Source organism: Watersipora subatra, chromosome 11, assembly GCF_963576615.1.
Source record: "Watersipora subatra chromosome 11, tzWatSuba1.1, whole genome shotgun sequence".
Classification (NCBI taxonomy): Eukaryota; Metazoa; Bryozoa; class Gymnolaemata; order Cheilostomatida; family Watersiporidae; genus Watersipora; species Watersipora subatra.
Window position 1 is genome coordinate 35,887,870 of NC_088718.1, and position 25,118 is coordinate 35,912,987.

At 36.4% G+C, this 25,118-nt stretch overlaps 1 protein-coding gene across 1 annotated transcript; it reads left to right on the forward strand.

Moving 5' to 3' along the window:
* Positions 1 to 324: 324 nt before the first annotated feature.
* LOC137408264 (heparan sulfate glucosamine 3-O-sulfotransferase 1-like) lies at positions 325 to 24,870 on the forward strand. The gene is made up of 6 exons (XM_068094714.1): positions 325 to 436; positions 3,907 to 3,999; positions 4,899 to 5,105; positions 17,073 to 17,202; positions 19,282 to 19,391; positions 23,962 to 24,870. The coding sequence occupies exons 2-6, from the start codon at positions 3,921 to 3,923 to the stop codon at positions 24,519 to 24,521; spliced, it is 1,086 nt and encodes a 361-aa protein (XP_067950815.1). The 5' UTR covers positions 325 to 436; positions 3,907 to 3,920; the 3' UTR covers positions 24,522 to 24,870.
* The last annotated feature ends 248 nt before the right edge of the window (positions 24,871 to 25,118 follow it).

A 25,118-nucleotide genomic window follows, 5' to 3' on the forward strand; every position in this document is an offset into this window, starting at 1 on the left:
TTTAAAATTTTATGCACGTAAACCCATTTTCAATATGAAATGAAGTAATAATACATGTAAATGTATAAGACAGCCAAACTCGGTAACTACATTAGGTTGAAGTTGTTTTCTCTTTTAACTAATTGAGATTGTCTTCTGTGTAAACTTTTGATTACATTCATCCGGCCCTCGCATTCCGACAATAAATCTAAGACTAGCATCAGGTTAAAGACCGCACCCAGCTCTAGCCGCTCCAATAACACTCGTTATTCGCTTTAAGTCGTAGACCGCATCGGTAGTTCATTGTGAAGCTCAGAATTTTTTTTTACTAAAGTGTGGTAGAGTGTCTATATGGTTTTCTATTAAGGCTACTTTTGGGATATATCATAATCGGCACTGTAGATTACACGAGCAACTAATCGTTCAGGATTCTCATCATATACACCTATTCTAAAGGGTATTGGTTTGTTGGCGTGACTTCGTACACAGCGGTTATTCTGGTTCGTCTAAAACGTAGTTTTTGCTTATGAAGTATATGCATATTTTTTTATTATTTTATTGAATACCTGCCAAGTTTGCATGTTAAAACAGAATTTGTTACATTACCGTACCGCACACTAAGTTTATCACGAAAATTACATCTATTGAAGCAGCCGAGCAGTAGGCCTATTCGTCATGAAACATCAAACCACCGAAAAACGCAAAAGAGTTCTATAATCAGTAGAATCCATAAAAGAGACATGTGTAACAACAAACACTCGGCATAGTTGGTATGGGTGTAAGATACTTTACATATTAAAATTGCATAGCCTATTATATTTTAGGCTACATATTAAATTATGACGTCTCATCGGGATGCAAATGTGTGCGGCAAAAGGGCAACATTAAACTTATTAGTCACTAATCAACTCGACAGCACGGTATGGTGTGACACCCTATATCTGCTGATTTTCAGGAATATAGCACACTGTTTTGGTGTAGTGAATACTTATTCTTCTTAACTTATCTTTTTTTCTCATTCGTTTTGTGATAATAATTACGAGACCACTGACTTGTTTTTGGCTTATTCTTCCTGTTCTCAGGGAATCTTTTGGTAACTTTTACCTTCTTTCAATTTAGGTGGCATTTTTCTTAACGGCTTATTTGAAATGGCATATGTTGCACCAGTAGCGTATTATACCAGGTATTATACTTTATTTCTAAACTGAGATAAGTGAAACATTATTGTTTACTTGATGCATAGAAATTAACACCATATCAATTATTAAATTAAAAGAGATTGAATTCAATCACAATTGCATCAATATATAGATCTTCTCCAAAATCCGAAATCGTCGACAAAACGCTTTCAATTGGCTGAAGCAAAATATTTGAGCGTGATTTTAGCAGCTTTTGCTATTGGTATAGTCTAAGACACATATGATGACACGCCAAAAATACCAATGCAAGTCAACAGTAAATACAATGCAACTGAATAGATCGCACTAGAGATGGTAATCCTTTCTAATCAGTTGCATTGTATTTACTATGTTGAATTGCATTGGTATTTTTCTATATGCCTTGGACTATACCAATCGCAAAAGCTGGTAAAACTGTGCTCACTAATAATTTGTTTCAGCCAACTGAAAGCATTTCGTCGACGATTTTGGTGTGCATATACAGCTTTGACAATTTCGCCCATTATAGCCAAATATTCTTGTATTTTTTGTGATTTCAGCGTGTGTGGCTGTACCTTCAGACCTAGATCTACTGTAGACATTTTACTTTGTATATAGACTGCCAGCAATATTAACCTTTGATGTTGACAGAAGACATGGTACTTTGCTTATTTGTTAGCTTTTTCTACATTGTATCTATTTTGAATAGGAACTGTTACACCCTTGATGGAGATAAAGAATACAGGTCTTGTTTTGCGACAGCTTTAATTAGGGTCATGGCTTTGCCTACTTCATTCTTCATTCTCCTATTGATTTGGTCATCAATCACTTTTGATAGATATATGAAACGATGTGCATATCAGTAACTTTGCTGCTACTAATCGCTCTCTTTAGGTACCATGTCATGCAAACACGTAGGCAATCATCTCCCCCACGTCCAATAAACATGACTTGGCAGGTCTCAACGGTCGTTTGCTATTGCCTTCAGTTGGATGTTTTTATTGAGACACCATTTCTAGCTAGCTTGATGTTGTCTTACAGATGAGCTTTTCCGCTCTTTGCCAGGTTTTGCTTTTAGTCCCGCAGGGTTGCTAGCCACCTTCCTCATCTACGCTGGAGTTTTACTGGGAAGCTGATTTAATTGCTGAAGTCCTAGCTACTGATAAATAACACTTTAATTGTCAAATAGACCCATCATCAAGTTTGAAACAATCGATATACCCTAGGACACTTATATTTCGCTAGTATTTAGTTTCGTGAGTAGCACACAGAGTAAAATTTCGCTGCAACTTAATTTCGCGGCACTGATGAGTGCGAAGTTATAGTGGTGTGAAAATAAATGCAGTGGAAAAACATTATATTCCTCAGGTCCAGTTCACTAATAAGAAAAAAATTCAATTTGGGAATAGTTCGTATTTGTAAACCACAGGTTGAAATGTGTGGGTGAGATCGACAATTCAATTTGATCACTTGCTGCCATTTGTTTCTTAGACTATCAATGACATCTAGGTCCCTCCCGCCGTGACTTTCACGCTCGAATCCCAAGAAAAAGAAAATAGATAGGTAACAACCAACTTCACAACCAAAACTGTATAACCCTTACGCTGCCATAAACGCATTTATGCGTTTTCTAGGGGCCACTGACATAAACGCATTTTCTGACTTTCTCAGCAATTGTCTGGTAACCTGATTTTATTATTTGTTGACCACATAACCCACGGTCTTTAAGTGTTTTATGAAATTGACTGTGTTGTCCGAAGATTTCTCTATAAAATCAGCCTAAAACAACGAAGCAATTTTAAACTTTTGTTTGAGAATTTCTAATCCAAAAACGAAGATTTTTCTGTGAGTTCATTAACTACCCCGCGCGAGTCATAAAACAGGTAATTAGTTGTTGATGACATAATAGCCAGTTTAGATTTTTGTGATTATACAGATAATTAAAGTAGAACTTGAAAAATACTGTATACATATCATGAAGCAATATCGGCAATTTCGGTAAAATGGCTGGCACTAGGCCGGTAACCAATTTGTACATGATTGGCAGTGAAAGAGATAATGTGGTTGGACCTGATGAGGGTTGATATTGTTTTTGGATGGTAATAAAATTCATCACTGCAATAATTATTCTTCAATTTTACGACTTCACCTACCAGACTTTCATCCTCATCAGTTACAAATTCGGTGACTAAACTGATATTGCTTTGCCATGCTGCTCAGTTGGTGTATTAGCTATAATGAGTTTACCAGAAATTTCCCATTTATCCTAACCACAGACGAAAGTTGCCTGCATTTCTAATATTACGATTTTATTGTGGATATCAATGAACAAAGCTATTTAACTTCGCGTTTTCGCTCGTTGGTTATGATAGTTTAGTTTCGCTCATTAAATTTTCGCGAGAGGATTACACCGCGAAAACGCGAAAGTTAGATGCCGCGAATACATAAGTGTCCTAGGGTATCCAAATATGGATAAGCTGCAAATTAGTTGGATAAGGCGATGCATTAAAACTAATCAAATTATGATACTGATTTAACAAATCAAACCAATTGAAATGTGCCAAATCTTTTAATGAGAATAGAAATATGACACCTTATAACGTGCAAGGTTTTTACATGCCTCATTTCAAGACTTACAGAAAGCTGTTGACACACATTTATGCTAGGGACTATTTATGTGAAAATGTTTGTTTTACAAGGAGGCTTATCCCCTAAGAAGTGTGAGTTATCTAATCAAATTTCATCTTAAATTTTATTTTTACCTATTTAGGTGGATGGTTCAGGATGAGAGCAATGATAAGCCCGAAATCGCTTCTGTTTGTATGCATAGGACTATTCATCACAGCTTTATTGTTCCATTCAGGTACATGTTGTTAGATGTCATTGCATGCTTCCCATTCCACTCAGACAGACAGTGTAGAGAGGTCTGCCTTTAGCTTGTTTTGTTAATAGCACTCATAGCTACTAGGTTACGTTTGTCGTCGTTGCGGATTTTTCTTTCTAGTCTGTGAATTTATGTGCTATAGTGCTATTGTATTATGGCAATGAAATTTTCTCGAAATTTCTATGTACTTAGGTAGCCAATAATTTAGTTAATCGCAACATATTTGCCTGATGTGATATAAAATCTGGAATCCTTGGCTTAAACATCTCCTATTGTTTTAAAAAGATGATATGTTTGGCTACTTTTTATTACCAATCACTTGAAGCAAGCGAATTTAGTAAATTTTTAATTGTAATTTTTTGTTAATAGCTTCATAAGTGCCCTAACAGAACATTCCAACAATGCACTTTTTTAGGGTAATTGAAATAATAATAATATTCCCAGTGATCGTTTATTTACAAGAGGTTTATGCTGAATTAGACAGTAAAGAATCTATACGATGTAAAAATCGTTTACTTGCCCAATCAAAATGTAGAATCATAATTGTATGTACTTGTGTTTAAGTTTTTGTTTCCTGAGCAAAATTGTTGATAACATAAGCAAGTAGTTTTTATCAAGAAGTTCATTGAAACTCCTTGCAGGGCTTGAACAATCTTTTGGAGTTTGACAATTGTTGTTTGGTGTCCAGCTCTAGTTTCTAATCAAATGGACCTGTCTTTTCATGTGGTTGTTGGTAAAACTTGCTTGGAGCTCATTGTCAAATTTTTGGAGTTGATAGATTTGGAAATAACATTTATTTTGTTCATTTTCAAGTTTTTTTAATTAAAATATCTAACATTTCTCAGTGCCCTTATCCATCTAATCAGGATGTCTTGTAGCTCGTGGACCATGGGATGTGCATGAATCAGCTGTTGACTATAAATCACCAACCACATCCAATGAAGCATTGAAAGAACCAATAGAATTCAACGATGCTCATGGTCCACCAAGCATACATGATTCAGCGCATAAGGAGCTGACTGCTGATTTAGAGGATGACAGTGTTGCTAGGAAACGTGTACCAGATGCTATAGTCGTTGGAGCAGGTAAATTATGGTTCATATTTTTATTGATGCTTGTACGCTAACAGTCCCGTGCGCTGTGAGAGATCATGATGTGTAATAACTATGTGCACATTTATTCCAGAATGTGGCCAGGTGGTTTAGTGGTAGCACACTTGGCTAGTAATCTGAATATGAAAGTTTGAATCTCATGTGAGGAGGAATCTTTTTTCCTAACGCTCTTAGCTAGGCTTTGGACAGACACGGCTCTCATTATAGTAAACATGTACTCGTATCATGGCAGTCTGTTGTGTGTGAGGGATTGTCAGACGTAATAACTATATGCACGATTATTCCGAAAAGCATTAAGGCGGCTGACTGACTCAGTAAAGTATTGGTTGAAAGCCGAAAGTCACGGGTTCAAATCTTGTGAGAGCAACATTTTTCTTAACATCTAAGCATGGCTTTGGACAAGCTTGCCGGCTCGGTACCAGGTAGGTCCATTTGGTGCCCAGTTCTGTAGCCAGCTGGATTGTCTTTCACCACTGGATGGCAGCGTGCCGGTCGTGTTTCCTGCTGGCTTGATCAGATTGTGAATTGGCATGGTTTCCTCTGACCTCAGTCTGACAGGGCCAGCCCAAGTCTCTTGGCTGGGCTGTCCTCCTTACCTCAGCACAGTTGACTGCCCTAATGCTCCTCTTCTGCACTGGACCTGGCTGCTATCCTCCGTCACAAACAGTAGTATGGTATATAGTGTACATGGCAAGTCCTCGTCAGTTTGTGAACTGAATTGTTCTACTAGTTAGAAAACTTCAGTTTTGAAGCTGTAGTTCAGTGGATAGGATGCCGACTCATGATCAGTAAGTCGGTGGTTTGAGTCACACATGAACCAATGGTGGTGTTAGGAATAGCACCCAACCGCGGTTGCTCCTGTGCCACATCAGCCTAAAGTCTATAGACAAAAAGAACCTGTAATGTTGTATTCTCACAGTTATCAGATTATAAACAATATGTCAGTGCTTCTAGCCAGATTTCAGATAATTTTTAAACCTGTAAAGCGCTATTCATTCAATACCACAATATACTACATTAGTAGAGCAGTCAAAATTAAACAAAAATTCAAACACATTTATAACAAATAAACATTTTAGTCAGAAGGATCAGCTGTGGTTTAATGCTTAGTGCACTGACTCATGGTCAGCGGTGTGAGTCACCCTCGTAACCATTGTTAGTGTTAGGAAGAGCACCCAACCACGTTTGCTATTGTGTTTCATCAGTCCCATGTCTGTAGACCATGGTCAAAAAAGTGCCGAAATGCACCTTTTCACAGTAGTCCTAGATGATATGTAATACATTAATTTTTTTAAAAGCCCTGACCTACACTGGTTCTCTTGAGTTGCATTTTTCGGTTCGCACAACAAAACTTTCATATGTTGAGTTTTGCATTACATTTCTGTTGGATTTTTGTAATATTCCGGACTGGAAAGCTGGAGTTGATGCTTATAGTCACAAATAATTTGTTATAGCAGTGTTATGATTGGTAGAGATTTCTAATCTGTTGCGGGCTTGGTATCTATGAGCTCCCTGCTTACCATTGATAAGCTAGAAGGCAAAACACTTCCTGACATTTACAGTAGGAAGTGCTTATGATAGGGTCAATTAAGCAATGAGTGCGGCGTTTATGGATCATGTAGTGTATCGTCTACTAGGTAGAAGGTCTGTAAGTTTTGTTTTGCAGGAATTCTAGTCCGGAGTCACAATTAGTTTTCACTTGAGGTTTGTAGGGTTTAAACTTTGATACAATCTCCTAATATGCTAGGTATTTGTCTGGTAGTTAATGACTCCTTCCAAGGTTTTCAGAATATTTAGAGTGTTTTTGAACTACCTATGCGTAACTGAGAGTGGTACGCTTGGGAAATGCTAAAGACAAATTTATTGCAGGATAGGGTACACAATAAGCTTTCGTTTAGCCCGCAACAGAGGAGAAATCTTTACCAATCACAACACTGTTATAACAAGTTCTTAATGACTAAGCATCCGCTCCAGCTTTTTAGTCCAGAATATTACAAAAAATCAAGAGATATGTAATGCCAACCTCAACATGTGAAAGTTTGTTGTGTGTCCAGAGAAATGCTACATTGGGGAACCACTGAAGGTCAGTGCTTTTAAAAAAGGTTCATGTATTGTATATCAACTGAAACTCCATGAAAAAGTGCATTTCGGGATTTTTGTTTTCTAACCTTGGTCTACAGACTTGGGACAGATGTAAGACAAGAGCAAATTTGGTTAGGTGCTCTTCCTAACACCAACAATGGTTACAGGTGACTCATACTACTGACCATGAGTCAGGCACTAACTACTTAACCCCAGCTGACCCTTCTGACATCTGGCTAAAATGTTTATGAAATTCATTTTGTTGTCATATCTTTAGTCTTTGTTGTACATGAAATATGACATTAGTTAGCAGGTTCTTTAAATGGTTGTTATCTTTAATCAACGAAGCTCTATTAACCTGGAGTTGTCATCTATACGCTGCTGTCGATGATACCTGATCAACACGGTAATTACTCTAAGGAAGGTCTAATAAGAATTCTAATTAAACATAGCTACCGTTAAACCTTTATCTGAACCGATCTCCAATGAAGTGCCAATCTGAGGGCAGTCGAAAAATAGATTGTCATGACGTTTAAACACAGGCTTTACAGTATCTAGCATACAATAATCGCCGTTCATTGTATGGCAAGCACTCTGTTATGGCATCCTAAATCATTAGAATATTTAGGAAGATCTGATAATAAACCATCCTCTTGACTCTGTTGTTGTTTTGAGATGTAAAGCAATCAATTGGAATGGTTGAAATGCTGTGACGCATTTCTTTACGCTAATCTAGTTCTACTTATGACTGATAATCACCAAGAAACAATGTCATGTTCAAACCTGTTGCTCAGTTATATACAGAATTATTAACTACGCGTGACATGTTGTGAATCAATGAATTTGAATTATATGGACTAGTACGCTAGCAGCACCGTGAGATATCATCATGTGTAATAACTATGTACATAATTATTCTTCACTTTGGCCAATTGGTGTTGCAATTGATAGTGTGCTTGACTGCAAAATAGAGTATCAGAGTTTTATTCCAGTGCATGGTAATCCTTTTTCCTAAAGCTCTTAGCGTGGCTTCGAACGAACAAGGCTCTTTTTGTAGTAAATATGTTATCTATCAAATTTTTATGCAATTTATTTTGTTGTCATATTTTTGGTGTTTATTGTACATGAAGTATAACATATAACATGTACATGACATTAGTCAACAGGTTCCGTAAATGGCTGTTTGCGTTAATCAATCTCATTGCTTTAGTGGAACTGAGGAACTTGTTGATGGAGCGGGTAGTCTCGAAAATCACGAGTGGGTTGGGGATAGGAGAATTTAACGGGGAAAATTTGGGATATGTCACCAAGATGTAAGCTTGTGATGAGTAGGTCATCATTGACTAGTTTAACTATCACCTAATGGTATTAATTGCATTTCTAAAGATACCATATATAAGGCCAATAATTCACAAGCAGAATTAAATGTTTGCCATGTCATGGTATATGGCTGTAGCACAATTTCTTACTAGCTCTGAACTCAATCAATTTCAGGTGGCTGACCACATGAGGTGGTAACCTTAGCTCACTAGAACCTAAATAGGTGGCATCTGTTTGTGGGCGTCTCCAGTGGGTGTTGATATCTGATTGCCAAAATTACTCATCATGTAATCATGAGTAATAACACAGGCTGTCCAATTGATTCGCAAGGTGAATATTCTGTGCTGAGAGGATAAGCAACAATAGTGGTTTGCTCTTAAACCACCCTGGTTTGCGACAAGCTGGTAAAGAATGTTGCTGCCGAAATTGTTCAAAAGATAATGAAAAGGCTAGCTGTATACTCCAGGAGAGTTAGGCTGGCGTGGTATGAAGAACACCGAAAGGCAGAATGTTGTGGGATATATCGTCTGTCTTCCGGTGAATTTTATTTTTGAATATAGTGATGAGGTAATATACATCACACATAACAGCTATCTACTGATGTGTCATTTGAAGTTACTCTATTATAATAGTAGTTTGCCTATGGCACGCTTCTGTCATAATTAACAATTCTTGGATCGTTTCTCTCTTTTGAAACAAACTACCAGGACTAATTAAGCTGCCTTGAAATGTTCCGACAAAGAGGTTCTTTTGCCTTGAGTCTTAAAATCTCCTGAGTTGGAGGAAAAGCTCAGCTCAAACGTCTGGGGAGCTTTCAAAGAACCCTGCTATAGGGCTCTAACATCGTGATTTGTTGAGACACAGGAGAAATTTAGTACCAGATGTCCTTCCTGACATCCCATAGTGAGGCTCAAACTAATGATCCGTTGTGTGTAAGTCCTGGGGATAACCATTATACCACAATCGCTCATTCCCAAATAGCCAGCAGTTATTCAATATTGTGGAGGTTTTCATTAAACGTTATGTTAAAGTGAGTTTGATATTTATTATTATTGTTATTATTGCAATAACAAACACTAATCATAGTTGACAATATGACATTCAGTCCAAATTAGAATTTGGACTTAGGCGTCCCAACTATTTTGGCCATCACTGTAGTTTTTCCTATAAAAAAACAAAAATGTACTTAGTTTTTCTATAACAATGCTGCGTAATGTTGAAGATCAAATAAGGAAATGTTCAATATACATACTGTTAGCAACAAAGATCAGTCTGCAAGAGCTAGTTGTTTTCTCTTTCTGTTATCCCTCCTGTTTTGTTGATGTTTTCTCAGTTTTAAAAATGCTTTGTTGGCTTTAGCCCTCCTGGTAGGTGCAATATTTGACAGAGTTTTCATCCAAGTTGAAGATGAAGTATTTGTGCGCATCTGTTGTACTGCTGACACCATAGTTGGAGCAACTTGGACAAACTCGGCTGCTGATATTTAAAAAAGATTTGAAACTCATTCTTCAATGGTTACTATTTGGTGTTGGGGGCAATATAGGGCGTGCTGTCTAAAATCTCTCCACTTTTTGAGTCAGATATCCAATTCTTTGTTGCGAGTAGAAACTTAGAAAGGTGAGAGGTTTATTGCTTTGTTAAGCCCTCTGAACATGACTTCAGTGTGCATGTTTTCATGAAGCAGCAAAGATCCGCTAGTCAAGATAGATTTGTTACTCGCAAATTTTTACTGAATGTTTCAAGCTTGCGAAAGATGAATAAGGGCAATTGCGAATGATGCAAAAAATGTAGTGCAAGCTATTCCAATTTAAACCTTTTCCACACTTCAGCCGTTCTTGTTTCTATTTGAGCAGTTCCAAATGCATCGCTATGACCTTTGGCGTAAAAATTTTTGTCTTTTTTATCAGAGCACCCATGTTAATCTGTAACATGGGAATCAACACTTACCCCATGGTAAGTCAATGTGTGCACAACTCCAAATCCGTGCCATGGAAAAAATACTGTTCCTGCTGACTGAAGAGTCCACCTATTTTACACTTAAAGGCCAGGCAGAACAGAGCTTGTTTTTCTTCTGACAAGTTGGTGGTAATCATTTGGTTACGCTTCCCATTTATAACCCTTGACATACAAAACTATGTTTGCCCTTGTCATCATTTGCATATCTACCAGGTTAGTCTATCGGGTTTAACGTGGTGAGGATAGGCAGGCTGTCAGGCCTTTTAGCTGTCATGCCTGCATCTGTTCATATTGATTATTAATGCCAAGAGCCATTGTATAATTAGGCTTCTTGTATGACAGAAAAACCTATAGGTAGGGCAGAATGACAAGCACCTGACTTGAAGTGTCAGCATACTTGACAAACCATATCAGAAGATTAGCTTGTTCGGCAAATTGGCTCATTCATTGGAGAGACAACTTTGAGTATTATACTACACACGGTATACCTAAATAGGCGTACGGGTTTGGGTTTAATTCCCAAAAAGCCCTGGTGGTTATGAGAATAACATCCAACCTTAAATTGCTCTCTGCAACTGGAATGTCGCCAGCCGTCGAGGCTCTCTTGTCACTAGACTCAGACATGTCCAGCCAAGATCACAGAGCCATTTTTTGCGTAATAATACTCCTAAAAACACGTGCCCAGCTTATATTTTCACTAATCTGAGCAGACATAAGACTCGATCTTTGAATATGCTTTGGTCTTTGAATATAAGCACTTTGACTTTATAACCAAGATAGAGGGAAAATAAAACAAAGGAATATGTAATAAACCAGCTTGTTATAACTCTAAGTGCTCACTTGATATCATTAGGAGATCAAGTATTCCAGAGTCTCTTTGTAGACTAAGGTACCCTCCTGTTAGTGAGCAACTAAGGCTACATAATTATAATAAATATCTTGTTTTCGCATTTTATATATTGATATGATTCACTGTTCACCTTGGTGGATAATACGCAGCTGTGTGCACCTTTTAACTCTAAGGAACAATTAGTGAGGTTGTCTCATCCTTCTCGTAGACGTGTAATCTAGTCATGTGCTGATCCACACACTCGCCGTGTGTGGATGTCTATTGCCACAATAGACACTGCGTGCGCAACACACAAATAGGCTTACCCATGCTTTTAGTAGCATATACCCTAAGACAACATAGAGGCTACAATAACTGAACACTAGCCTTACATCAAGCACCTTTGGCATGTGCTAGAAGTTGTGGTTGGATATGCAGGTCACCAATAGAGTAATGACCATGCAGGGTTGGCCGAATAGAATCAAATGATTTAAAACATTGATTTAAATCATTATTTAAATCATCCTAAAAAATCATGTTTGATGATTTTTTTACTTTTTCCATGTCAAAAAATAGGACTTAAAGAGGGTCTACTGTGAATATGAACTGCACAACTTGGTCAAAATTAAAATGAAAACAACTTTTAATAAATTAAAGTGATGCAAAGTTGTTTTGTTATGTTGCTAATGTTTTCATGTGGTACACTTCAACAAAATAAAATAATATTATTTTAGCGGTTATTAAAAAAAGCTGGTAATTGATGTTTTCAAAAAGAATCTGATTTAATTCAAAAAATCTGATTTTTTGATTTACAAAAAAAATCACGATTTTTTCCAACCTTGAGACCGTGTCAGCTGCATATCCCTTGAAGATGAACTTACACCAAATTTTAGTAAATCTATATATATATTTTTCAAAGTTTGTCTGATTGATTGTCCGGCTATAGATCTTAAAATCTTGGAATAAATATTCCGTACCAAAGAAGATTCGATCTCGGACCCTACCATTTGCCAGTCTGACGCCTTACCCACTAAACTACAGAAATCAAATTGCTTGATTGCCTATATAAGTCATTATATGAGAGCAAATACCTAACTGCTTTGCGTATCACGCGGTCATACCATAACGTCACGAGAAGCTGTTCGCTCACATTATTAAACGTACTGGCTAATAGCGTGCAGGCCAATAGCAAAAACTCTCACTACTTCTCATTGGTTATATGACAAAACGCTTTTCTCATGATATGTAGTTTGATAGTTAGAATGGCAAATGTTGTTATATGTTAAATACAAATCAATTTTCTGTTCAAAGACTTCTATTACTAGGGCAACGCCAGGTAGCACAGCTAGTTCTATCATAAAGTAGCGATATTTTTCTATCACTTGCGACTGTTTTGATGTTTTAGATGATCTGACTGCCAGGATGATTATACCGACAAATCTTGCTCACTGTTTAAACGCTCAGATCAAGATGTCGGTCTCTTCAAGCCTATTGTTGTGAAAAAACCGATAGAATAGAGGCAGATAACGCTGTAACGTTTAAACTTGAACGCAATAGCCGACAGCAACTAATGTGATGCAAACGACTAGTGATGTCATTTCGCACGTATTTATCTTCTGAGCGTTTTAATCACGATCAAGTTTTGTCGATTTTAACCTTGAAACATCCTGACATTCAGATCACCTCAAACATCAAAAACAATCACAAATGATAAAAAATATGGATACGCTCTGATCAAATCTACAAAAATTTTATGTCAGTTCATCTTCAATGGATAACATCCAAGTTTATCAATGTATAAAACTGAATGTTTACTTTTGTGTGTCATTCTAGGACAGATATCTTCTTGATAGTTTGTCATGAGTTTCCCTCTAGGTAAGCGTAGGGACTCCAAAACACCTTTGGATCAGCGTGCCGGTCTTGTGTGAGTTGCCTTGGGCATTTGTCTCATGGGACAACTACTTTAATGCCACTGTCCCCTTTTAACTTCTGAAAGCTACTCGCACTACTATTCTTCTCATAGCTATGAATACAATGTATTGTTGAAGATAACCTTGAAAGTTTAACATTATTAGACACTAGTGCGCTGGCCGTCCTGTGTGCCATGAGAGATTGTTAGGTGTGATAAGTACGTTTAAAAGTAGTCTTCAATGTGGAAGGTGTTTGAGTGGTACAGTTGGTAGCGTGCTTGTCTGCAAAATGGAATATCTGAGTTTGATCCTCGGGTTAGGTGATCTTTTTCCTAATGCTCTTAGCGTTGCTTCAGGCATTGCTCTCATTATGGTATATACTAGACGAATGTCCGGAGTTGCAGGGGTATTAAAAAATGGTGTTGGATAATCTAGTTGCCATTGGCCAATTTGAGTAAGCTAGTAGGCCTATCCGTATTGCTAAACTTACTAACAAGACCAGTGAGAGCAAGCTTTTGTGACATTACACGCAACGCATAGTCACTATGGTATTTTAACCCAGAAAATAACACACAGCACCCAGTATCCCGTGTAGCTTAATGGGTTAGCTCGTCGTCTGGTGAACAGGAGGCTCCGGGATCAAATCTTCTGCGCTACGGATTTTTTATTGCTAGATTTTAATCGCTATAGCTAGGCAGACACCGAACGACAGCAGATGATGACAAACTTCGAGATTTATATATATACATGTAGATTGTGTATTCACTCTCGACATTAATACAACAATATTGAGTGTTTGTAAAGCGTTGAGGTTATTAACCGCATTGAATAAATCTTATTAAACCTGTAAATTCGTAGCTGAAAATAGTTCCATCACTAGTAACCAGACAACTAACTTTCTAGACACTTGTGAACATAGACTATTTTTTCAAGCGCTGTTTCCATTGTGCAGGGGATGCCGATTGTAAGTTGTATACAAGTTGAGTTGCTCTACAATGAACATTCGCATATATATATTGCGAATTAACGCAGGAACTTTGTTTAAAACGACAGGATTTCTGTGCCATAGGTCAAAGCGGCGCATTCGGAACTGCTCAAATCGGAATAGGAATGACTAAATTGTGGAAAATGTTTACAATTACATCTTTCGCAAAACGTGAAACATTTGGCAAAAATTTGCGAGTAGCAAAACTAGCTTGCTTGCATGTTTTTGTCATTTCAATCTTGTGGATTATGCAAACTTGCAGATTAACCATGAAAACATAGAAATTGGCATAGAAGTTGCTTGGAGGCCATCAATTTACTACTGTGTCTTAAATAAACTTCCACAGCTGATAATTACATATAATTGCATTTTTACCGCACATGAACCACTAGGAGCTTAAAATATTATGTTTTTCACAAAAAAATAATGAAAAAACCGAAAAAACCATAAAAACTGGTTTTTTCGGGCTGGTTTAAACCGGGTATTATATATATATATATATATATATATATATATATATATATATATATATATATATATATATATATGTATATAACGCTATCCTTACATACAGTGGTGTGCGAAATAAACTGGTAGGTGGTAGTAACCCTTTTGTTAGAAAACTAAAACTCTCATTAACAACATTGTTACTCATAGTGAATTTAGTCAATAGCCATAAATTATATATTAAATTAATCCTCATCTTGTCCTGATTTCAAATATGTAAACCAAACAGCTGTAAAATTGTGCTTTTGAATGATTAGGTAGGCTAAGTTCTGCACATTTCATTTTTAGTGGTTAAAAATAACAATCTGTACAGATATGATCAGACCACATATATTTTTGTTTGCTTCAAGACTAGATTTGCCCATGAGATTAGTTTTTGGAAATAAATAGACTAATTTATATGTATAAATGTTAAAAACTAAAAATCATCTCATAAAACCTGGTGATATGTATTGAGGAACTGTATCTAATCTGATTTGAGTGCATCCTACAGATTATTTGTTGGGATATTCTAAATCTTGACAAGATTTTTGAATCTAGTGGTATATAATTTATGTTTGTCTGCTAGTGACAAAAATGGGAACAACAAAATATAAATAAGTTTGAGAAATTTGTTCAATGAACCAATGAGGGTCCTGTTTATCTTGCAGGCCGCTGTAAGTTCTTATTTGCTCAAACAAATTCAATCAGTCTGGTGAGTTGAGATGGACAAAGGAAGCTCCCTGTTTGACTTCTCTTGTGGTTGTTCGGACCTTTTGCTAGTTCGATAAAGTATAGCCATTCCTCACTTTTTGCGGTTAACTTGTACTGTCGCTTCTTGTAAAAAGTGAAAATTTATGCAATTGAACCTAATCATATAGTCACTTTTTCATTAATTGTAAACAGTTTCCTCCTTTTCTTAAGCCTGGTTCCCATATCGATTGTGAAACCTCGGCGGTAATCTTGCGCAGCAGAACACTTGCGACGCTAGGCTCTGCGGCTTCTGTTCACATAAAGCTGCATTGCTAATAATCGCATAAAAAATTGTTCGCTCACCATGCTGTTTCAAAAATGCTGACCATCACCTGTGAAGGGCATTTCGGAAAGGTTTTGCCTGCTGCTCTTCGCGAAAGTTGAACAGCGCTGAACTCTTGCGTTGACCGGCGGCAACTACCGGCGGTACTCGACGCGTAGGTTAACATTTCACCGCTAATAGCCCTGCGGTGCTGTCGCCAGTGCTTGCAGCGTATATGGAAACTGGGTTTGAGGTTTATTAGACGTCACAAGCACTTTGCACTTTTATACCTTACAAAATGTAACAGGAAATTGCGAGCTGTGGTGTCTGCTAGGACAATAATGCTTTTGAAAGGGCTCTCACAGGGCCAGAGTATGAGAGAGGTTTATGTATTTAAATTTTTGTTTTTATCTTCTGTAAGTTTTTTAATAAATACTTTTTACACCACTGAAGCTGTGAAAAGTGAACAGGGAAGTAACAAGGAATTAGCGTCATCACTAGGTTATCTGGATCATTGATTTTATAACTAAATGGACTCGCTTGTCTGCATTCTCACATCTTGCGGAAGGTCTCTTTGAACTCCATGAAGAGCCAAAGACTAATGCTGCTACGCATCAAGGAGAATAAATTTGGTAATAAGAAACCGGAATATAACATAAAATAGATTTAGCAGTGAGCTTCAATGTTTGATGTAAATTTCTTTAGAGTGGACCCTTTTGATTCATCATTGCTAGCCTCAGTTAGAGGGTCAGGTGTAGGGCTGGGACGATATTACGGCATTTCGGTATACCGTCGATACCACTTTCTGATACCGACCATACCGAGTGCTTTCTGCCCATATCGAAATATCGGATATAATTGATATATGACGATATCGACGATAATATATATATTCTACTCGATTTGATACCCGATTCTTCAAAGAATTATACTAATACAAGACTCATTAGGGAGTTGTTCTCTCATGGCAGCTTTTTCTGGCAGGTAAGACAACTCCGAATAACATACTCGATATTTCGATATATCGGTTGGCTACGCCATCATATCGTACCGAAACGAATTTTTAATATCGTCCCAGCACTAGTCAGGCGTCTTAATCATCATTCAGAACCTGGTATAAAAGTTTATGGTTACAACACATATTACTAGTTTGTTTGTTCATACAACGCATTTAGTATGTAATATTTTTGCGTAGCCAACATAGTACACAAGTCTCAGTATTTCTGTTTGAGGAGTATATAAAAACTATGTATAGACGCTGCTGGCAATTACCTATCCATCTAGATAGGTAATTAAACTTTTTCAGTTGCTGTGACGAGTAGTTGGGCTTGTTTAGTTACTGAAGTATATGTTTTAGGAAAGTGTGGAACGGATGCCCTGATAACCTACTTGAACACGAGCAGAAGTTTTGTTATCAACACTCTATTTGAGTCCGGCATGAAGGAGCTCAACTACTTTAACACAAACTACGAAATGGGGACTCAATGGTGCGTTTTGCCTTGATCTTCAGCTTTTCCTTCATTGTCTGATTTGTAGATTTAATTTTAACGCATAATTTAACCCTTTGACTGCCACATTCCTCGTTGCGCCAAGTGGTGAAGTGCCTCATTTTTCTCACTCAAACACGTGGCACTTGGTTTTAGCTTTTGCTCCGTTATTCATTGGTCTATCTAGCCCAAATTAGCAATATATATTTGGAACATATATATAACATTATATATAACATTTGGAATATATATATATATTCCTTTAGCAACGAATATGACCAATTGTACCTGTTTTGGGTGATTTCATAGCAAACTGGAGGATGCTGAATACAAAAAAGCTTGTTTGAAATAACGATACAATTGTCTGGGCTCTAGTTTATATTGCATAAAAGCTATCCATTTTAATTTGCTGTTGGAATGTTAAGATAATGTGAAAACAGTTTGGAAAAGCGAGAATAAATTGATGCAGAGTTATACGTATAACGTAATATGAATATACAGCAAACCAGAAGTGGAGCTCTGAAAAACGTAGGATCGACTAACAGAAAAAATTGTATCATTTAGAAATGAATGGTTTCGGATGATTAACTTTTGCAAGACATTCTTTTTTCTATTGGTGAGAAAAGTATTTACCAAGCAATACATGGTTTCTTTTTAATATTTCATAGATGTATCTAGAGGATTTTAGTATGTTGAAACTCGGGTTAAGGGAGTTGTCACAAAGCTTTGAAAGTGCTGATGAATATTTAAAAAGTGTTTGCGACATCACGTGTAAATGCATGCTATTTAACATTATCCATTTCCTTTACCTTTTACAGTACTTACTATTAATTACTGTAAATACTCATCCTGTCTTAAACTTCTTCATAGGCAATCTAAATATATTTCTGCTGGGAATATATCAGATTTGTAAATATTTTGTAAACATATTATGCTCATTTACCGGTCATTAAGTTTTATCGACTCTGAGCCATTGCAGACTCGCAGGAAAAGGGAAAAGGGCACTCGTGTCAGGTACGCATTCATGCAGAAATGCGAAAATGACACCCAAAGGGTTGATGGCTATTGCTATTGAACATTTATTAAAATATAGCTGGGAAATATAACTTAATGAACTGTCTACTCCATTAGTAGCTACCATATATACTCATGTATATATCGATCAGATGTATGAGTTGATAAGTATTTGGAGACAAAAAATTGTATTATTATAGGCATTACTCGTGTATAAGGCAAGACAACTCCGCGTTTCCAGAATATACTAAAATAATTACATCAAATCTGAATCGATTTTTGCTATTCCGAAATAAACAATTTCGCTATTAATATTGAACATTTATTAAAATTATTGTTGATAAAAACTATGATAACATGAATTGTATGCTATATTGTAATTAATCTTGAAATGAAGGAGAAGACAATTCCTAATTTCAAGCTTTATTGCTAAAGATTTAAATTTTTCGTTCTATGCATGTTTTTGAGACGTGTTTACCTAAATTTTTGAGCAGTTGATAAACTGACCATAGCTTCCCGAATTGTTTCATCTTGTGCTTGTGGTGCACTCGAGTAAACTAAATGGATGGCTACTGTAGGGTCATCATGGTTGGGGATGAGTGTCGTACCAATGCGTTAGCTGTTAGATGTACTAGATATGTATTTCGAGGATTTATACAGTATCAACCAGTAACACCTGCACTGAAATGTATTGATCCTGATTTTAGTCAGGCTTTTCAAGAGCATTTTTATTTTTTATCGTGGAAACAATAATTGCAATATTGGTTTTATCTTTTTTGTACTACTTATAAAGTAAAAAGTGTGTTTGCTGCTCGTAGAATAGCTGATAAAATGAAAGTTAATCAAATCAAAATAAAATAATTATTTTATTAAAAAATACCAACTCGCTGTTGGGATCAGAAGCAGATGCCAAACACATTGATGTCTGTATGGATGTGAGATAACTAACTTTTGGAATGGACTAATCAGAAATTTTGTTCCAAACGGGATGTTAAAATTGGATGTTGTTGTTGCATATCTTAGATCTCAGGTTATTGAATAAAGTTTCTTACTGTTTATCCTCAGGTATATCGACCAAATGCCTGCTGTCAAGGACAAACAGGTGCTCATTGAGAAATGTGCTCCCTACTTCTGGGATCCAGCTGTTCCATCAAGGGTGCATTCACTCAAGCCAGGTTAGCTTTTCACTGTCTTATTTTAGGGAAGTTGCTTGCTCTTAAATAAGTCATTCTGCTTTTGATGTCGTTCAAAGTTTTGAGTCAGAAACTCATAGCAGCTTCACGAAGAAACAATAGGTTGTTTCCATGTGAAGTCACATGGAAACAACCACGTCCACCGATGCTGACACCGTTCCAAGTCCACCGACGCTGACAGAAAAAGGATCTGGCTTTAAAATTTCTCCCTCCCCCGAAAACAATGATGCCGATTAGTTTGGTTCTTATAGTGATCCACTGGTATGAGGATCACTAATGCTACCGGCCGTGTTACAAAGGCAGTCCATAACAGCCCCAACGACATAGCAAGCAAACATTGCTCGAGTTCATATGGCCAACTAATCCTTTTTGAGCCTTGGTATGGTACTGCAGCTTAGTTGAGAAAATAAACTCAACAAGTAATAGACTAGTAATAACAAGTATTATAGTAATAGAATAGATTGATTTAACAATTTGGTAATAAATAAACTATAGATCAACTTTTATTTAAAAAATTCCTCAAAAATCCGCATATCAGACAGCGAGTGGATGCTGTACAGGTTTTAAGAGAATTGTTACACAAACAATGGCTCTGTGATCTCGGCATGTCTGAGACCAGTGCGAAGGAGCCTCAACGACTGGATACATACCCAGTTGCAGAGAACAATTTAATGTTGGATGTCATTCCTGTCACCACCGGCAGTATTTTTGGGAATTGAATTCCAACCTGTTGTATGTAGATCAGGTGATCTAGACAACTCGGCCACGGCTGCTATCTTAAAGACCTATGTGTATTGTAACGACTTGAGTGGGATGTTTCATTTTACCAAGCTTGATTCTGCATTTGTGGGCTGTCCAAGTTGTTGAAGTTGTCGAAATTGTTGGAGTTGTTGGAGAAGGTTATCAGAGGCAAGAAATACTGCACTTTTGAGTGTACGATCATAGATCATGCACTCTACCTCACCTACTATTCAAACCTCGCTTGAGCTAGCGTATAATATCTACTTGTTAACGTATAATATCTACTTGTTAACGTATAATATCTACTTGTTAGCGTATAATATCTACTTGTTAACGTATAATATCTACTTGTTAACGTATAATATCTACTTGTTAACGTATAATATCTACTTGTTAACGTATAATATCTACTTGTTAGCGTATAATATCTACTTGTTAACGTATAATATCTACTTGTTAACGTATAATATCTACTTGTTAACGTATAATATCTACTTATTAACGTATAATATCTACTTGTTAACATATAATATCTGCTTGTTAACGTATAATATCTACTGACAGTTGAACTAAAACTATTATGATTATACTATAGTCAAAATAACTCAAAATGTTATTGGATTACTGTCAGTCATGCTTGACAGTTTAATTGTTTTTTATTTACTCTTAAGTAAGTCTGTCGGGTTGAAAATTTCAGTATTGGTGTTTGTCTAGCTATTGCATGAAATGTATAACATATTATAACACTAGAATATATTATGATATTACAATATGCATAATATATATTGCATAATATATATAATATATATATATAATGTATATTATCATATAATATATACTGCATGAGATATATCTATATAAATCTCAATGTTGATTGTTTGGTCATTTGTCTAGTTATAGCGGTGAAGCTCTTAGGTACAAAAAATCTGCTTCATTATGGATTTGATCTTTGAACTTCCAGGTCTGTGGACAGACGTTCTATCCAGTAGTCTAAGCTTATACTGCTGTACAGTAGGATAATTGTGTTCATATTAATTACACCGGTTAAAATAAGCACATCTAAAGCGTTCAGAAAATACTATTGGTTGCCACTAGTACCCTTGAACACCATGATTGCATGAGAGATCATTATGCGTAACGTAATAATTATTAAGCTGGCTTCAAACAGCTCCTATTGTAGTAAAGAGTTAGACTAGCTTAAGTTACTCAAAATCATTGGGCAATTATTTTATTACCCTTATTATTATATTTTATTATTTTATTATTTATTATTTATTATAATATATGTAATATATATTATATATTGCATAAAATCTATATTAATATACATGTAGTACAGTGGTGTGCAAAATTATGGCAACCCCTTGCACAATTTGACAAGCGTCACGTTTCATTTGTATTTTTTGTGCTTAAAATCAATAAAACTAGGCAATGTTATACATCATTTTGCGCAGAAATTTGTGGGCAATTCAAAGATGCATTTTAATTCTACCACATTTCAACTGCTTTTTCATAACTAAAAAATATATTTCTAATGGTGAAACACTTGTCGCTATAGCGAAAGTGCTCGAACTGGTTTAGCATTGAACATTGCTCAATTGAGGAAAACTTATAAAATAAATTCTTGGTACAAGTGATGGTGGCCCTGAAAAGGGCCATTGGGTTTTAAATTTGGTGGCAACGTGACACTGCCTTGGCACGCTGCTGCGGATTTGGGATGCTTCACAGTAAGCTAAATACACCGAAGCTTGAACTTTTCACCCGGTCTCCTCCTCAAATAATTATTTCCAGCATGATTATGTAAAGTTAAGGTTAATAGAACACTGAAAAGTACTCTATGCCACTGTTTTTCGGTCCAGGAGCAATGAATCTTTGCCCATGCCAAACGTGTCTTCCTCTGCTTTTCTGAAAGCAGGGGCTTTCATCTTGCTTTACATCCTCTCAATCCATTTTTAATTAGTCTTCTCCTCACTAATGAAGATGAGGCTTTTACTCCAGTAGACTCCCTTCATTCTCCTCGCAGGTCAGTGTTGGTTTTCTTTCTGTCAGAAAGTGAAAGTCGCACCAAACTGCAGTTGTCTCTGGTAGAGCTTTTGCGTTTTCTCCCTCTGCCTTTACGATCATCTGTCGTGCCTGTCGACTTCCATCTGTTGACAGTGCCAGCAACACTTTTCATGGAACATTAAACCTCCTTAGCAGTCTGCTTGTTTGATTCCTCTTGCTGGGGAAGGTGAATGATTAAAGCTCTCTTCTCATCGGCCAATCGCATGTTGTGATAGAATTTTAAAATGTATTCGCTGGTCATTGCCAGCAGAATTTTAAAGCCAACTGGTCATTGTTGAGATGGATTTGAGATAATTTTGAGATAGTTTTGCACTGTTGATAAATTTCTTACATGTCTCCAACATTCTGTACAATATGGAGCAGATTAGAATACTTCAAAGACTCGGTTTGGGGTGATTAGGCGAGTGAAAAGTTTACAGTGAGTTTGGAGGCTAGAAGCAAATTAAGCTCTTTAACTTTTTGTAAACAATGAAACAAATAACTTAACCAAATTAAATGGGAAGATCATAAAATTAGCTTCAAAATGATATATAGATGTATAGAATTAGGCTAGTTTGAGATGAGATATGAGACAAGAGATGCTCTCGGCCAACAATTTGCAAAGGGGTTGCCATAATTTTGCACACCACTGTATATGTTATAATGCTAGCTGAATGCCCGGCGCTGCTCGGGTAATAAATGTCTTTGCACAGAAAATTTATTTTTATTTAACATATAACAACAGCTTCCATTCTAACTTTCTAATTTCATATCATGACAAAAATGTTTTGTGCAGGTCAAATAAATAAGGAAACATTAAATGAAACTACTATTAAATGGTTTAAATGTAAATGTGATATAATTAGCAAGTAATAGCTAAAGTAAGTCTGTTTCGCTACGATTACAATAAGAGGTGATTTGGTAATGATACAATTAATTCAAACTGAGAAAACCAAATAAAAATCCTGAGTATGTTGAATTAATAATAGCAATTCTTGCATAGAAGTGTGTGTGTGCGTGCGTGTGTGTCAAAAAGGTTACTGTTCCAGCAGAAGCTATCCATCAAAACTTTGAATACGACGTTACTGGTACCTCTCGATACTAGTACAAATGTAAAAATGAGATATCGGGCTGTCTTTGTCTGGTACATTGTCTAACCGAACGTAGAGAGAATAGAGACTATTCCTAATTGAGATAATACAATTGTCCGTGTGGAAAGTATAATTGGCTTTTACTGATTTAGCTATTGAACCTTACGAAAAACCGGAAATAGAAGTTCACGGAAACATAAGAAAGCATCGTGTTTCATAGAGTTAATTAGAGTTCATAGAGTTTCAATTAAAACGTCATTCAGTGGGGCCGATCGAGAAAAGGATATACGTTGTGTGATAAGAACGATAGAATTGTGAGAACAGCGTAACTTGGTGGCTAAGTGCACGATTCGTGTCTTGCGTTTGAATCTTGCGGCTGCGATCTTCGTGAGTTGAAATCCAGCAGAGTGTGAGCTTTTAATTCTTGAATTTTAATGATTATAGCTAGACATACCAAAGGACATACCAAAGTACACACATACAGACAGACTTTGAGATTTATATATACATTATATAGATGTATATATATATAGATTATATAATACACATCGCATATTGCATGTTACATTATATATATGTTTGTCTAATTACAATGTTACATTATATATAATATAAAACAACTATTAAAATGTACATACCGTTTCAAGTGCCGACAGTCTGGATCATGTATTTTGTAGATATGAAGTTAATCATGGTGCTTTGTGACCCTGTGAAGAGACTGGTCTCCTTATACACCCATATCAATTCCTACAAACTTGGAGATGGCTCCGACCCCCTTCCACCCTTTACAGACCTTCTTCAAGTCAAAGATGGCCAAATCACTGAGAGTTATCATCCACGTCCTGTTATGCCATTTCTTAAAACCGGCTTGTATTCTGATTTTATTGAACAATGGCTCAAATATTTTCCATTGAATCAGATGGTGTTCGTTAGCGGAGAGGAACTCGTCAGAGATCCACTGCCTGAGCTGGCTAAAGTCACCAAGTTTCTCGGCAAACCCAATGCTGTTACTAGTGACAATATGTACTATGATAAGGAGAGAGGATTCTTTTGCTTTAAGGGCTATGATCAGTCCAAATCTTGCATGAGTCGGTCAACCAAAGGCAGAAAACATCCAGTTTTAGATTCCGAGTTGTTGAAAACTCTACAAGATCACTTTCGACCTTACAATGAAAAACTTGAGCTCATGATTGGCCAACGGTTCGGTTGGCCCACATATTTTGGCCAATCGTCATAAAATTTGGTATGCTTGTGTTTGTTTATCATGGTCACATTTATTGCAGCAATCAACATGAATTAATCCCAGACAAGTTTGTTTTTAATTGCATAGCTTTTGCTAATACGCACATTGATAATCTCTTGTAATGAATCAACTTCTTCCAATCTTTGCTCATTGGTTTTTTACACATTTTTGAGTTGGTTTTCCAACGTTGTTCTGAAAGTCTTTATAGCTACTTTGACTGATTTTCCGGTGCATTTCTTTTTTGCACCAGTTTTGTCAATTACTGTGTGCAATTTCTTTTCTACTTGTAACTTCTTATACTGATGAATTTCGAGACCACTTATAAAAATATACTTGACTGTTACAAAAAGTAGAACTGTTTTTAGTCGACCGTAGTACAAACCATGTACCAGTGTCATTTAAAAGGCTTAATTTAACACTTCACCGTGATGTCGTGTTACTTGGTCGAAAAGGTCAACCCTAATAACCGTAAGACGGCATAAGCAACAAGTAGCTTCCTACTCAATTGATAATTAGAAGTTGTCTTTCGTTACTCTAAAAACAGAGAACGAGAATAGCTGTAGTTCGTTGCCTACAATATTCGATGCATCG

Coding starts and splice junctions, on each gene's coding strand:
- LOC137408264 (XM_068094714.1), top strand. CDS start 3,921: ATGAGAGCAATGATAAGCCCGAAATCGCTTCTGTTTGTATGCATAGGA. Junction 4,000..4,898: donor AGCTTTATTGTTCCATTCAG/GTACATGTTGTT, acceptor GATGTCTTGTAG/CTCGTGGACCATGGGATGTG. Junction 19,392..23,961: donor GGTGCATTCACTCAAGCCAG/GTTAGCTTTTCA, acceptor TGTATTTTGTAG/ATATGAAGTTAATCATGGTG.